The sequence below is a fragment of the Hypanus sabinus genome, chromosome 25 (genome assembly GCF_030144855.1).
Source record: "Hypanus sabinus isolate sHypSab1 chromosome 25, sHypSab1.hap1, whole genome shotgun sequence".
Taxonomy (NCBI): domain Eukaryota; kingdom Metazoa; phylum Chordata; class Chondrichthyes; order Myliobatiformes; family Dasyatidae; genus Hypanus; species Hypanus sabinus.
This window is the reverse complement of record NC_082730.1, coordinates 10155883-10168565: the sequence shown is the minus strand read 5'-3', so window position 1 is coordinate 10168565 and position 12683 is coordinate 10155883. Positions and strand designations below refer to the sequence as shown.

Below are 12683 nucleotides of genomic sequence, written 5' to 3'. Positions count from 1 at the left end.
CCTCAATGGAGAACAGGAAATTAGTGGTTAAGATCACAGTCACGACCACTTCAAATTAAATACTGGAGAAATTGAGCTAACCATCTACCTCATCAAGCCCTTGCCCCTTATTGTCAGCCTGCACTGCACTTTCTCTGTAACTGTTACACTTTAATTTGCATTCTAACGAAGGGTCTTGGTTCAAAGCATCAACCATTTACCTTTTTCCACAGATGCTGCCTGGCCTGTTGAGTTCCTCCAGCATTTTGTGTGTGTTGCTCGGGATTTCCAGCAGCTGCAGAATCTCCTGTGTTCATAACTTTATTCTAAATTCTGTTATTATTCTGCCTTGTACCATGCCAATTCACTGCTGTAATGAAATTGACCTGTACGAGTCATAGAAAAACAGCACAGAAACAGGCCTTTCAGCCCATCTACTACGTGCCAAAATGTTTAAAATGCCTACTCCCATCGACCTGCACCGGGACCATAGCCCTCCATACTCCTACAATCCTAGTACTTATCCAAATGCTGAAATCGAGCTCATACGTACAACTTGTACTGTCAACTTGTTCTGCACTCTCACGACCCTCTGAGTGAAGAAGTTTCCATCTCATGTTCCTCTTAAACATTTCCCTTTTAACTCATGACTTTTTGCTGTAGTCCCGCCCAATGGGAAAAAGCCTGCTTGTACTTACCCTATCTATACCCCCTCATAATTTTGCATACTTCTATCAAATGTCCCCTCAATCTCCAATGCTTGAAGCAATATCTATTCAATCTTCCAAATATAACTCAGATTCTCCACACTCACAACATCCTTGTAAATTTTCTCTTTACTCTTTCAACCTTATTTACATCTTTCCTGTAGGTAGGTGACCAAAACTGTACACAATACTCCAAATTAGGAGTATGTCTGGATGTTGAATTGACTTTATTTCTTACATCCTTCACATGGATGAGGAGCAAAAATCTTTGTTATGCTCCATGTAAATGTGCCATGTGCAATCATAGTAACTTATATTAAATAGAACAGTCAATGTAATATAGAATACACTTAAATCAATGTGAGTTCATCAGTCTGATGGCCTGGTGGTCCTGGCATTTGTGCTGCGGTACCATTTCCCGGATGGTAGCAGCTGGAATAGATTGTGGTTGGGATGTCTTGGGTCTCCAATGATCCTACAGGCCCTTTTTACACACCTGTCCTTGGTAAATATCCTGAATCATGGGAAGTTCACAACTACAGATGTGCTGGGCTGTCCGCACCACTCTCTGCAGAGTCCTGCGACTGAGGGAGGTACAGTTCCCATACCAGGCAGTGATGCAGCCAGTCAGGATGCTCCCAATTGTGCCCCTGTAGAAAGTTCTTAGGATTTGGGGGCCCATACCAAACTTCCTCAACCGTCTGAGGTGAAAGAGGTGCTGTAGTGCCTTTTTCACCAAACAGCTGGTGTGTAGCATGCAAGACAACTTTTTCACTGTACCTTGGTATAGGTGTCAATAATAAATTATTTACCAATTTAGAATCCATAAGAAATATTCAGTTCCCATTCACATTATGTACAAGTTCCACATCCCCCAGATCCAGGACTCAATCCCACCAGTAACAGAGAGACACAAACTTTCCATTCCCCCAGAGTCTTTATTGTTTTTAATCAATTGACATCATTGTCTGAACTTAGCTTGATGGGGAGAGAGGAGAGAAAGAAGAGAGAGGAAGAGACTGCACACGTTCATTTACTACAATCTTCCAAAACAAAACACATTCCACCAAAGCACATTTAACTGAAGAGAAAAAAAATATCAAGGAAAAGGTTATAACCACAGAGCTATTTGCATAGTTCAAAATAAACAAAGAAATGAATTTATTTACAACAGGATAAAAAAGTTATCCATAAACAGAAGGAGAAATATTTATTCTTTTTAATACAAGAAGATTGCAGGATACATTTTTTTCTTTATGATTCACAAATGCAGGCTGTTTGTAAAAAAATACTCTGAAGTTTCTAGAATCACACTTTTGAAGTTTAAGAACTCGTCGCCAATTTTTAAATCTGATTTTGCTTCTCAAACTGAACTTAGTAGTCATTGATTATATTGTGTTCTGGAAGAAGCTGTTTTGACTATTCATTCCATTCCATCACAAGAACCATAAAAATACATGCAAAACATTTTACATAGAGGTTATATCACTGGTAATGAGAAAAAAATATCAAAATGCAAGATACAGCATCAGCACTCCAAGCTGAACGCTAATGTGGCAAAGCACATTAGGGTGCATATTGCTCTGATCCACCACAGTACGTCATGCATACCACATAATTATTCAGTCATTTTCGAAAATTTTTTAAGCTTTTCATGAGTTTTTTTTTACAAAAATACCAGTGCTTATTACACTAGTTACTGGATACCTCGGTCTTGCTCTTGTCTGCATTTAAAGAAATAGTTTAGCTTCACTAGTGAGTTTATTGAAGGATGGAATTATTCAAAAACCGAAGAATATGTATTATACATTCACTTGTGCATCGAAGCTCTCTTTCCCGGTCTCCCACAGTTTAAACATTCCAAACTTTGCACTGCCCCCCCCCCCCAAGCAGACGAAAACACAAAACGTTACCAGTGCGCAGCTGATGAGACTTTGCCGCCTTTTACAATCAATATTATATTCATCAAAAACATCTTAAAACTTTTAAATGGAAACTGAGAAACTTGGTGGCAGAGTTTAAGAGTCGGGTGCATTTACAAAAAAAAAGCATTCCCTTAGTTCCTGTGTCAAAGGTAAAGAGCCGCAGCAGATTAACATACAACACTAGGGCAATGAGCCTGGACATTGCTCCCAAGGCTATTGGACATTACTGACTTGTTTCATGGAGGAACACGCACACACATGTAAGACACACACCTCAGATTTATTAAGTTTCTCATCTTTCAAGATTTAAGTTAGCAAAGCTGCACTATTTTTGATGCTTATTAAACAGAATATATACCTTTAAGCTACAGCACCATACATTTTTATTCAATAACTTAAGCCATAGTGTGTTCTTTATACTTTTTAGTGTCGCTCACTTTTAAATTAACCCAAGAGAATAGAATATATTATACATAGAAACAGAATTATACACAAAAGCAAAATTCTCAGACCAATTTAATATCAACATAATGTATATAAAAATACTTCAAAAATGGGCACAATTTTTTTATAAGAGCAAAGATGCCCCAAATGACTGGTAGTAGACAGGAAATTAAAATGCCTACTGATTATCAGTATATCAAGGTGACTGACGGCAATGTGTAACAAACATGCGTATATCCCACTGCATAACCTGTTATCTCAATTATAAATCCCTTTCCCTAAATTAAAACTGGTGTTTCAAAAGGAAGAACAACTAGAACATCATTGGCCACAAGGACTTGCTGGAGTGAATTAAATTAGTCACTTCCACTGTCCAAGTTAACAAAATGAACTGCCCAACCTTCTACTCCGGTTACCAAAGAATCTCGTACAAATTCTTTTCTACCATTAGAAGCAAAAGGCTGAATTTCTTCTGAAACATCGATCCTTCACCGTAAGCATGGCTTTTGACCTTAAGGTTTGAAAGTTTCCCTGTCATTGGCAAAGCAACAGATGTAGCCGAGACACAGAGCCAGATCTCTGCGAAGAACGCTAACCAATGCACACATCATTAACGTGAACACCCAGCGGCCACTTTATTAGTTACACCTGCTCGTTAATGCAGGTATCTAATAGGCCAATCATGAGGCAGGAAGTCAATTCATAAAAGCGTGAAGGCATGGTCAAAAGGTTCAGTTGTTGTCAAGACCAAACATCAGAGTGAGGAATAAATCTGATCTAAGTGACTTTGACTGTGGAATGATTGTCGGTGCCAGATGGGGTAGTTTGAGTATCTCAGAAACTGCTGGTCTCCTGGGACTTTAGTCCCATTCGCTAGAATTTACAAAAAATGGTGTAAAAAAAAAACCGATAAAACATCCAGTGAGCAGCAGTTATGTGGGAGAAAACACTCTGTTAATGAGAGAGGTCAGAGGAGAAGGGCCAGACTGGTTCAAGTTGACAGGAAGGCGACAGTATTTCAAATCACCACGCACTACAACAGCATCTCTGAATGCACAACACGTCCAACCTCGAATTGGTGGGTAAAGCAGCATTAGGCCGCACCGAGTTGCACTCCTTTACCAATAAAGTGGCCTCTGAGTGTACATGTTATACAACAACAGGAACAGTGAAAAAGAGAAAGCACACTTCTGGGCCAGAGCAAGGTTGATAAGAAAATGGAAAAAGCCATCAGAAAACTGGCAACCTCCTATTACCACTGTGATCCCCTGTACGGCTGACAATTACAGAGCAAACTGAGCAAGCATCGTAAGGGGAAGACGTACTCTTCAGAAACTGGGAAGTATTGTGCACTGCTTACACGGCTGCACTGACCAGTATTAATGAGGATGAAAGGGGCCCTTGGGCGCTTTTTATGCACAATTTTCTTTGAAAAAGTTTAAAACACTTGTGGTCCCAAAAACCCTGTGTAAATATATTTCCTTCTACAGCAACGACACCAAGTCAGATTCTAGAACAGGGGTTCCCAACCTTTTATATGTCATAGACCAATACAATTAAGTGAGGGGTCCGTGGATCCCAGATTGAGGACCTCTGTCCTGGAGAAATCAAAACCCACTTCTCCAAGTTACTTGTTTAATCTTGGGAGTTATTGGTAGGTGCTATAAATTTTTAATGCAAACCTTTTGTAAGGCAGACCGCACAGCTCACTAAGAAAATAATGCGATATTACTTAGCCCTTTGAGCCAGTTACTTCTGCCTTTTTTTTTGCCATCTTTCAGTGGGTTGAGGTACAGCTATCACTCATTACTGATAAACTGGTCTTAGGGTAGACAGGCCACATTAGGATGCTATCAAAAGTGAAGCTTCTGTACCTGAAAAGTGGGTGATTATCAAAGGTGGTTTCAAGTGTGGAAACAAGCCATTTGGCCCAAACCTTCCATTCTTGGTCCTATCCCTAAATGATCGCGGTTCTTACCTTGACACTTTTTGAATGGTTTCTGTCACTCAGCTTCAACCCTTTTCAGGAATGGTATACCAGGGACTTACCGTTCTCTCGGAGAAGGTTCTGCTCAGATACTCCCTCACAGTTTCACAACCTTTTCGTATGCATTGAACTAATACCATTAAGCAAGGGGTCTGTGGACCCCAGGTTGGGAACCACTGCTCTAGTTCATTTACCCCCTCACCACAAACCCCTGTCCTCTAGTTTGATCTAATCTGATATGGGCAGAAGTTCCCTATACTGTATGCTACCGATATCCCTCATAATCTGGCGCACCTCACTCATGGCCCCTCTTAAAACCCCACCCTTTGATTGCAGAATCTACAAGGAAAATTTAGTTGTTGGTGTAACTTACATTAGTTCATGCACTTTCCATCACGATAACTGATTCAGATAATTGCTAACCGAATAAACACCTGGTTTTAAACTGGGATAGGATATGCTTACAGGAGCATCTAATGATTTACACTGAATTGAAAACCAGCACAACTTCTTTTCGATACACTTCAGCCAAAATACCAGAAACATGTCGGACACTCCTCCTACATTCTAAAATTAGAACTCATTAAAGGTTGAAGAATTGAGCTACCTTAATTAGTCAAACTTTTGTTAAATATCACTGGGAAACCACTACAGTACACGGTAGTTTAAAATTGTTTATGCATGATTCCAATGTGAAATGCTCACCGCAACAGTTTGGGATGTCTTCAGTCGGTAGAAATACAGCTGGGATTGGAGAGAGAGAAACAAAAGGCTTGAAACGGGAACACAGACACACACACACACACACACACAAAATGCTGGAGAACTCAGCAGGTCAGGAAGCTTCCATGGAGGGGAATGCACCGTTGAAGTTTCAGGCTGAGACCCTTCATCAGGACAGGGGTCCTGTTTCTCTCTCCACAGATGCTGACTGATCTGCTGAGTGTCTTTATTTCAGGTTTCCAGCCTCTGCAGGATTTTGCCGTTGTTTTACAGCCACAGGGTGCAGGTCTGGCTCTCAGTACCCCAGCTCCTCGCCGCAGTGGGGCTTGTAAAGTCAGACCAGAACATGCACAGACGTGTTCACCCTGACTTAATAGAAATGTGCCTGTATATAATCAAGGCAAAGATATTGTGGGAGGAAAGGAAGGGGGAAGGTAGAGAGACAAAAATCAAAATATGTCAAGACACGAGACACTAATTAAAAAGTAGAGTTGAGGCTGGATGTAAATTCAAACACCCCTTTGTGACACTGTAATTTTAAGAAAAAGTAGACAACAGGTCCAATTAGAATGTATGAAGAAGAAGTACCATATGCTTATATTAGAACAAACTTAGCCACACCAATGATTAAAGAAGTGAGCTTGGAATTCATCACAATCATTTATGTATCAGCTCTGTACAGCTTCACCAGAAAGCATCCAAGCTCTTAGCAGACTGTTTGAATGAGAAAGGGAGCCAGTGCCATTCTGGTGAGTTCTGAGCCTGCAAGGTGTTTTGGTTAACGTGGAAGCTGTATCCGTTTCCCACTTAGCTTCCTGTCCAGACTGCCCAAGGTGTAACTAAGAAAGGGTTTTGGCCCATCAGTTTTCTCACTTTCAATGGGACCTACTCAGCGAAGGTGGTTCTTGGTTTTTGCTACACGATCGCCCGAAGAAACAACTGAAGTGTTGACACTTGTAACTACACCAGAGATGCAAACTCACAAGGTTAAGAAAAGGCACATCAAAACACACAGCTTGGCAGCACTGGGCAAATGACAATCAGCCTCTGGGAGCTCATGGAAAGAAGCAAAGGTACCAGCACTGGAAAGGTACCAGCTGGAAAGAAACCTCTGGCCAATGGGCTAACCTCCTGAATACGTGCACTCTTTCATCCCTAATTTTCTTGCAAAGTGTTTCAACTTTGTTGGTTGCATCTGTCATTCCCCAAAGACCACTAAAATGGTAAAAATGGACTCTCGACCTCACCATCTGCCTCTTTATCTTTCTGCTTGCCTGCACTGCACCTGTTTGTGTAACTTTGACACCTTGCACCGCACTCCGTTTTCTCCTGTACTGCCTCAATGCATTGACATGAGTGATCGGTACTGTCAGAGTGCAAACATTTTCACTAAGCAGATGTGACGAGAAATAAACTAATTTAGCATTTCCACCTATAATTATTAATATTAATTGTCACCAGCACCAACTCTTCTACACATTTAGAGATACCCACCCACTACCCTCTACACCCCAGACTGTTCACTGGAACTTCATATACAAATTCCACTTTGAATAGCAATCATACTTCTTAAATTTCTTTTTTGGGTATTGTAGTAGTTTGTCAATAAATCAAACTGACTTACTGATAAACTGCTTTGATTCCTGGAGCCCACAGGTGACCATGGCTACTCTGTTGAAGGATTCGATGACAACAGTGCCACCCCACCGGTAAAACTGCATGCAGCTACCAGTGGAAGGGAGAGGATGTGGAGCGATGTTTCCTATAGTGGGGGGTGTTCTAGGACTGGAGGGCACAGGCTTAGCATAGAAGGATGTCCCTTTAGAACAGAGATGAGGAGAAATTTCTTTAGCCAGAGAGTGGTGAATCTGTAGAATTCATTGCCAAAGACAGCTGTGGAGGTCAAGTCGTTGGATATATTTAAAGCAGAAGGTGATAGATTAGTCAGGGCGGGGAGAAGGCAGGAGAATGGGGTTGAGACAGATAATAAATCAGCCGTGATGAAATGGTGGAATAGGCTCGATGGGCCAAATGGCCTAATTCTGCTCCTCTGCCTCATGGTCTGAAGGACAGCCAAGCTCTATTCTCTTGGAATCACTGCACATCCACATTATTCCAGACGTTAAGCCCCATGGAGCTCATAACTTTGAGTTTGTTTTTCACACTTTTCCATTCAGAATGTAACATTCGCTCAGTATTGGCCAGTCCTCTCCAAGGGTCGTCACCCTGTCGTGGCTCCAGAGATCCCGAAAGTGACGCTGTCTCACATTGAGCTATCTGGTGCTCAGCTCCTGATAGGGTCACCCGTGGCGGTAAACTCAGGGGGGGAGGTTCCAGCCAAAGCGCGGTCCGACCAAGACCTCAGCAGTGGAGCTGGCAGAAGATCACGATGGCAGTGAAGCCTGTCACTCCATGCCACTAGACCCTGATCCCGATCAGTCAAGGACTGTGTGATGATTGTACATCAGCCTCCCCGCATTATACAAAGTCACACACAGGCGTTCTCTGCTACAGGAATCCACCCTAACATCCTGCATTTTATGTAGATCACGGATCAGCCACCAACAGTCAACCCCTTAGGAGAACATCGTACTCCACTCAAGTGATTGCATCACTACTACTACACAGTGGCCAGATCCGACCTAAAGGACCATCCCTTCAGATCTGAGATGAGAAGGAATTTTTCTGGCTAGGGGGCGGTTACTCTGCAGAATTCATTCTCAGAGAGAGCAGAGGAGGCCAAGTCATTGGGTGCACTTAAGGCAGAGATTGATACTTCCTTGATTGGCAGGGAGGGGGTGCTAAGGGTTATGGTGAGAAGGCAGGAGGATACAACATTTAAGAGAAGTTTGGATAAGTAGATGGGCAGAGCACAGAGGACTCTGGTCCAGATGCAGTCAATGGGACTAATCAGAATCCAACCCTAAGTCCACTGTACAGTGGATTGCAGAAATGTTGATTAACTCCAACCATAACATCGACTTTGATAATGGAAACGGGAGATCATCAATGGCCTATGCTCCACCTAGGAGCGAAGGGCCCAAGTAAGTAGGAATAGTAGTTCAGTACCGACTAGATGGGCTGAATGGCCAGTTTCTGTGCTGTAGCATGACTCTAATGGAATTTAACAATCAGCTAGAAGCAGACTTGATGGGCCAAATTGCCTAATTCTGCTCCTGTATCTTATACTCTGATGGAGAATTGATTGAAACCTAGAAGATTGTGAGGAGTTATCGCAGAGAGAATGTTTCCTCTTGTGGGAGAATCTGTACGCACCACGAGGAGAGTTTGCATAGACTCGGACTTCATTCACACAGTCATTCAACAGTACAACACAGATATGGGCCCTTCAGCCCAACGGGTCCATGCTGACCACGAAGCGAGCCCCAATTTCACCAGTGCCATCTTAACACATATCAGTGTCACCCATATCCCCTTGCCCTTCAGGGCGTTACAACAGGGCACGTGCTACTTTCTTCCCACAAAATGGAAAAAGTTTGAAATCCAGACAAAAATTTTGAGCTCGCATTTCCTTGCTTCTTCCATTTTGCTCCCTGGATCCTCAGCAATTAAAATGTCCCCAGTTCAGCAGATCAAAAGGTTTCAACCAGATACAAAATTTATTTGCCTCCCTCACGGTAAGATCAGAAGTGGGTGGAAACACTCAGCAGTGCCTGTACAGAAAAGAGTTCAAATTTCAGCTGGATGCTGTTAATTTTTCCACAGCTTGGAAGAAAAATTATTGACTTGGAATCCAACCCGTTTCTGTCTATGAATGCTGTCTGACCAGCTGGGTATCTATTTCTGATATCCTTCATTTGTGGTATTTTGCTTTTGATTTGATTCCAAGAGGGCTCGATCCTCAGAATCTTTCTTGCTCAAACATTTTTCAGCATCAGAACTTGTGTTCGGACAGACCGACTCTGCAACCACAACTGAAGGGGAACAGACTCCGAGGAAAATCCCTCAACCGGACTCTTATTTGAACTCTAGAAACTTCCTAAGGACCTAGAACTATTTCTTACAGCTGTACATCTTTATCCTAAGGTGTGAAACACAAATAATTCAGCAACTTTTCCCATTGAGAAGCACATAAGGGATACTTGTTTCTGTACAGTTTAATGCATAGAGGTTAAAAATATTATTTTGAAACCCTTCATAAATAAGTGAATCCTGGCAAAGATTTTTCAACTAAACATTCTACTGTGGAACTGTAGTATATATTTTCCATTGGCTTATTAACTTATCAAAGGTAAATTACAACATTACCTTTTGTAATAAATCTATAGGTTTTCCTTGTTAATTATCTTCCAAAACTTACAACAGCTTTACAAAGTGCCTTAAGGAGGCTGCCTGCTCTCAACATCCCTTTAAACCTTCCCTATGTAGTACTATGAAACAGAATACATCAAAACCAACTAGAATTAAATAAACATGGAAAGTCTTGAAGCAAAAGTGTTTGCTTAATGCTTACAAGCTGGCTTGGGCCAACCAACACTAACATTTTTTTGGGGGTAATTCAGTTTACCTGTGTCTCAAAAATCTTGAGGTGTTGCAGCAACGTCTCCTGTAGAAACTGGTACTTTTACCTTTACAGATGTCACAGTGAAAATGACCTCATGTTGACGGGATTTATGGTGGACAAGGACTTCAGAGAACCCCCAAGCTCAGCTGGAGCTCATGTTGATGGTATTCCTGGTTGGACAAGTACTTCAGGACAACACACACAAAATGCTGGAAGAACTCAGCAGGCCAGGCAGCGCCAACGGAAAAGAGTAAACAGTCAACATTTCGGGCCAGGACTCTGCTTCAGGACTCCTCCCGTATTGGACTAAAACTTTGGGCTGTTTACTCTTTTCCTTGGACGCTGCCTGGCCTGCTGAGTTCCACCAGCATTTTGTGCATGTTGCTTTGGATTTCCAGCATCTGTGGATTTTTATGTGTTTGAAGTACTTCAGGGAACCCCTGAGCCAAGCTGAGTACATGACGAAGTAGCAGAAACCCGTACTCCTACATTCAAGAGTTTTGTTGACAATACTGGAACATTGAATTGGTGGGGGGGGGGGGGGGGGGCAATCCTGTAAACTGCTTAGTGCTACCAGTTACTCATAATGAAAGTAGCTTGCAGCTGTATAACTGGTTTTGTGAGGTCACCTTCCTGAAAATTCCTTGTATTTTTGATGCACAGTGTGCTGTACTTGGCAGCGAGATGCTACAGCCCTGGCCAAGCATCACTGACTTCAACAGAAGCCACCAACCCATGGGAAAAAATCCTGACCATGAATGTGGGGTAAGCTCATCTGGAAACAAGTGGTGTATGCTGCTACGACCAATCGAGCGCACAAAATACTCACACGTGGTGCCACTTAAAATGGTGTTAAGCTTTCCGAGGAGTTAGGCTATGAGATTTCCTTTTGAATAAAGCCAAGTATATATTTAGTTACAAGCAGCCCTGAAAAACTCCAAGGAGAGAATGGCTTTCTAATTACACTGCCTACAATAAGCTTTGAAAATAAAGTGGCAAATAAGGTGTTGGAAAGATGTAATCCAAACCAAATTCTCACGATTTATTTGTTTTAATCTCAATTATGCAACTGCATTGAATTTGGGCAAGATAGGGAAACCTGGTGTGAGACTGTTCTTGATTTCTCAGGACGTGGCTCTTTATCAGAGCCAGCAGTTTCAGGTCTGTAAAGAATCGCAGCTGAGCTGTTGATCAGAGTGCCCATTCTTGGACTTGGGAGCTGGGAAATGTAACGCTCAGCGTGCGTGTGCCACGACTGCTCAGCACCAGCTGGGAGCTGTCTTTTACCCCTCTGGATCCCAATGGACACCCTCCGCAAACCCCACCTAAAACACCGCCCCTTCCTTTCCACCCGGAATGCTGCTAACTTTGGCGCTCTGGAAGGGCCTGGAGGAACTCTTCAGCCACGTTGGATCTGACCAGCTGGCTTGTTTGGAAGTTGACTGCCAACACTTGCCAGAGGCCAACAGGAGCCAACAGCGAGGGTGACATTATAGACAGGAAACTGAAACAATGAGACTTTTTGCCTCTTGCACACTTCAATAAAATGGCAATCCGATTATGATAACTGAGTCGGGCAAACTGCATTGTGAGCCAGGACAAGAGATTGTGGGTCGCTTTCAATGAAATCTGTGGCATTCCCAACTTCAACAAAACCTGAAGTCTTGTAAATTGCTGGTGACAGGAAGTGTAAAAGCCTTAATATAAATTACACCAAATTAGATTTAACTATTAGCGTTCTGGTCTGCTTTACAACTTCAGAAGGCGTTTTGAAATTAAATGGCACAATGGCCAGTAACATTTCCTCTCCCCCGCCCCACCCCACCTGCATGAGACATTTTAGGATCTGGGGGTTCTCTCCCCCCCACCCCACAGACTATTTGAAACTAAAATACAATTTTTTTTTGTTTTAAACTTCCTGCAAGATAAGTGGAAATAGTGTGAAAGAGGCAAGTGCAAAGGTCGGAGCACAGCAAGGATGAGGGGATGGTCAGACAGATGTCTCAAGACTGTGTAGAGGGCTTCCCGGAGTAGAGGAGGCGAACTTGTTAACGTCTGAGAGGGGGAGGCTGATGCGACTGTCCACAGCATTGTTGTTCTTGTTGGGTGAACGGGGTGAGCTGGGAGCTCCACAGATGGTTAGTCCATTAATTTCGACGTCCGTCTCATCAATCAGGGGAATCCGAGGCTCGTCGTCTTCCATTCCGAATTCAGGGTGGGTCATGAAGTTGTGGATGGAGCTGCGAGATTCCGGCTTCTCTATCCCCTCGTACAAGGAACTACGGAATGCATTCACCACTTTGATCTGTGGGGCAGAGGAGCCAAAAGCAGACAAGTTAGAGAGGCGTCTGGCCCGGCGGAGGGGAGAGTCAGGGTTTGCTTTTTTTTTTGGC

The 12683-nt window shown here is 42.7% G+C and overlaps 1 protein-coding gene across 9 annotated transcripts in view; it reads right to left on the bottom strand.

Moving 5' to 3' along the window:
- Positions 1–1604: 1604 nt before the first annotated feature.
- Positions 1605–12683, bottom strand: part of LOC132380994 (plasma membrane calcium-transporting ATPase 1-like) — a 344539-nt gene continuing 333460 nt past the window's right edge. For all 9 annotated transcript variants that reach the window (XM_059950036.1, XM_059950039.1, XM_059950041.1 and 6 more), the window contains one exon: positions 1605–12595. In XM_059950036.1, coding sequence (XP_059806019.1) covers positions 12281–12595 — 315 coding nt within the window. In that variant the 3' untranslated portion in view covers positions 1605–12280. The remainder of the gene's footprint in view (positions 12596–12683) is intronic.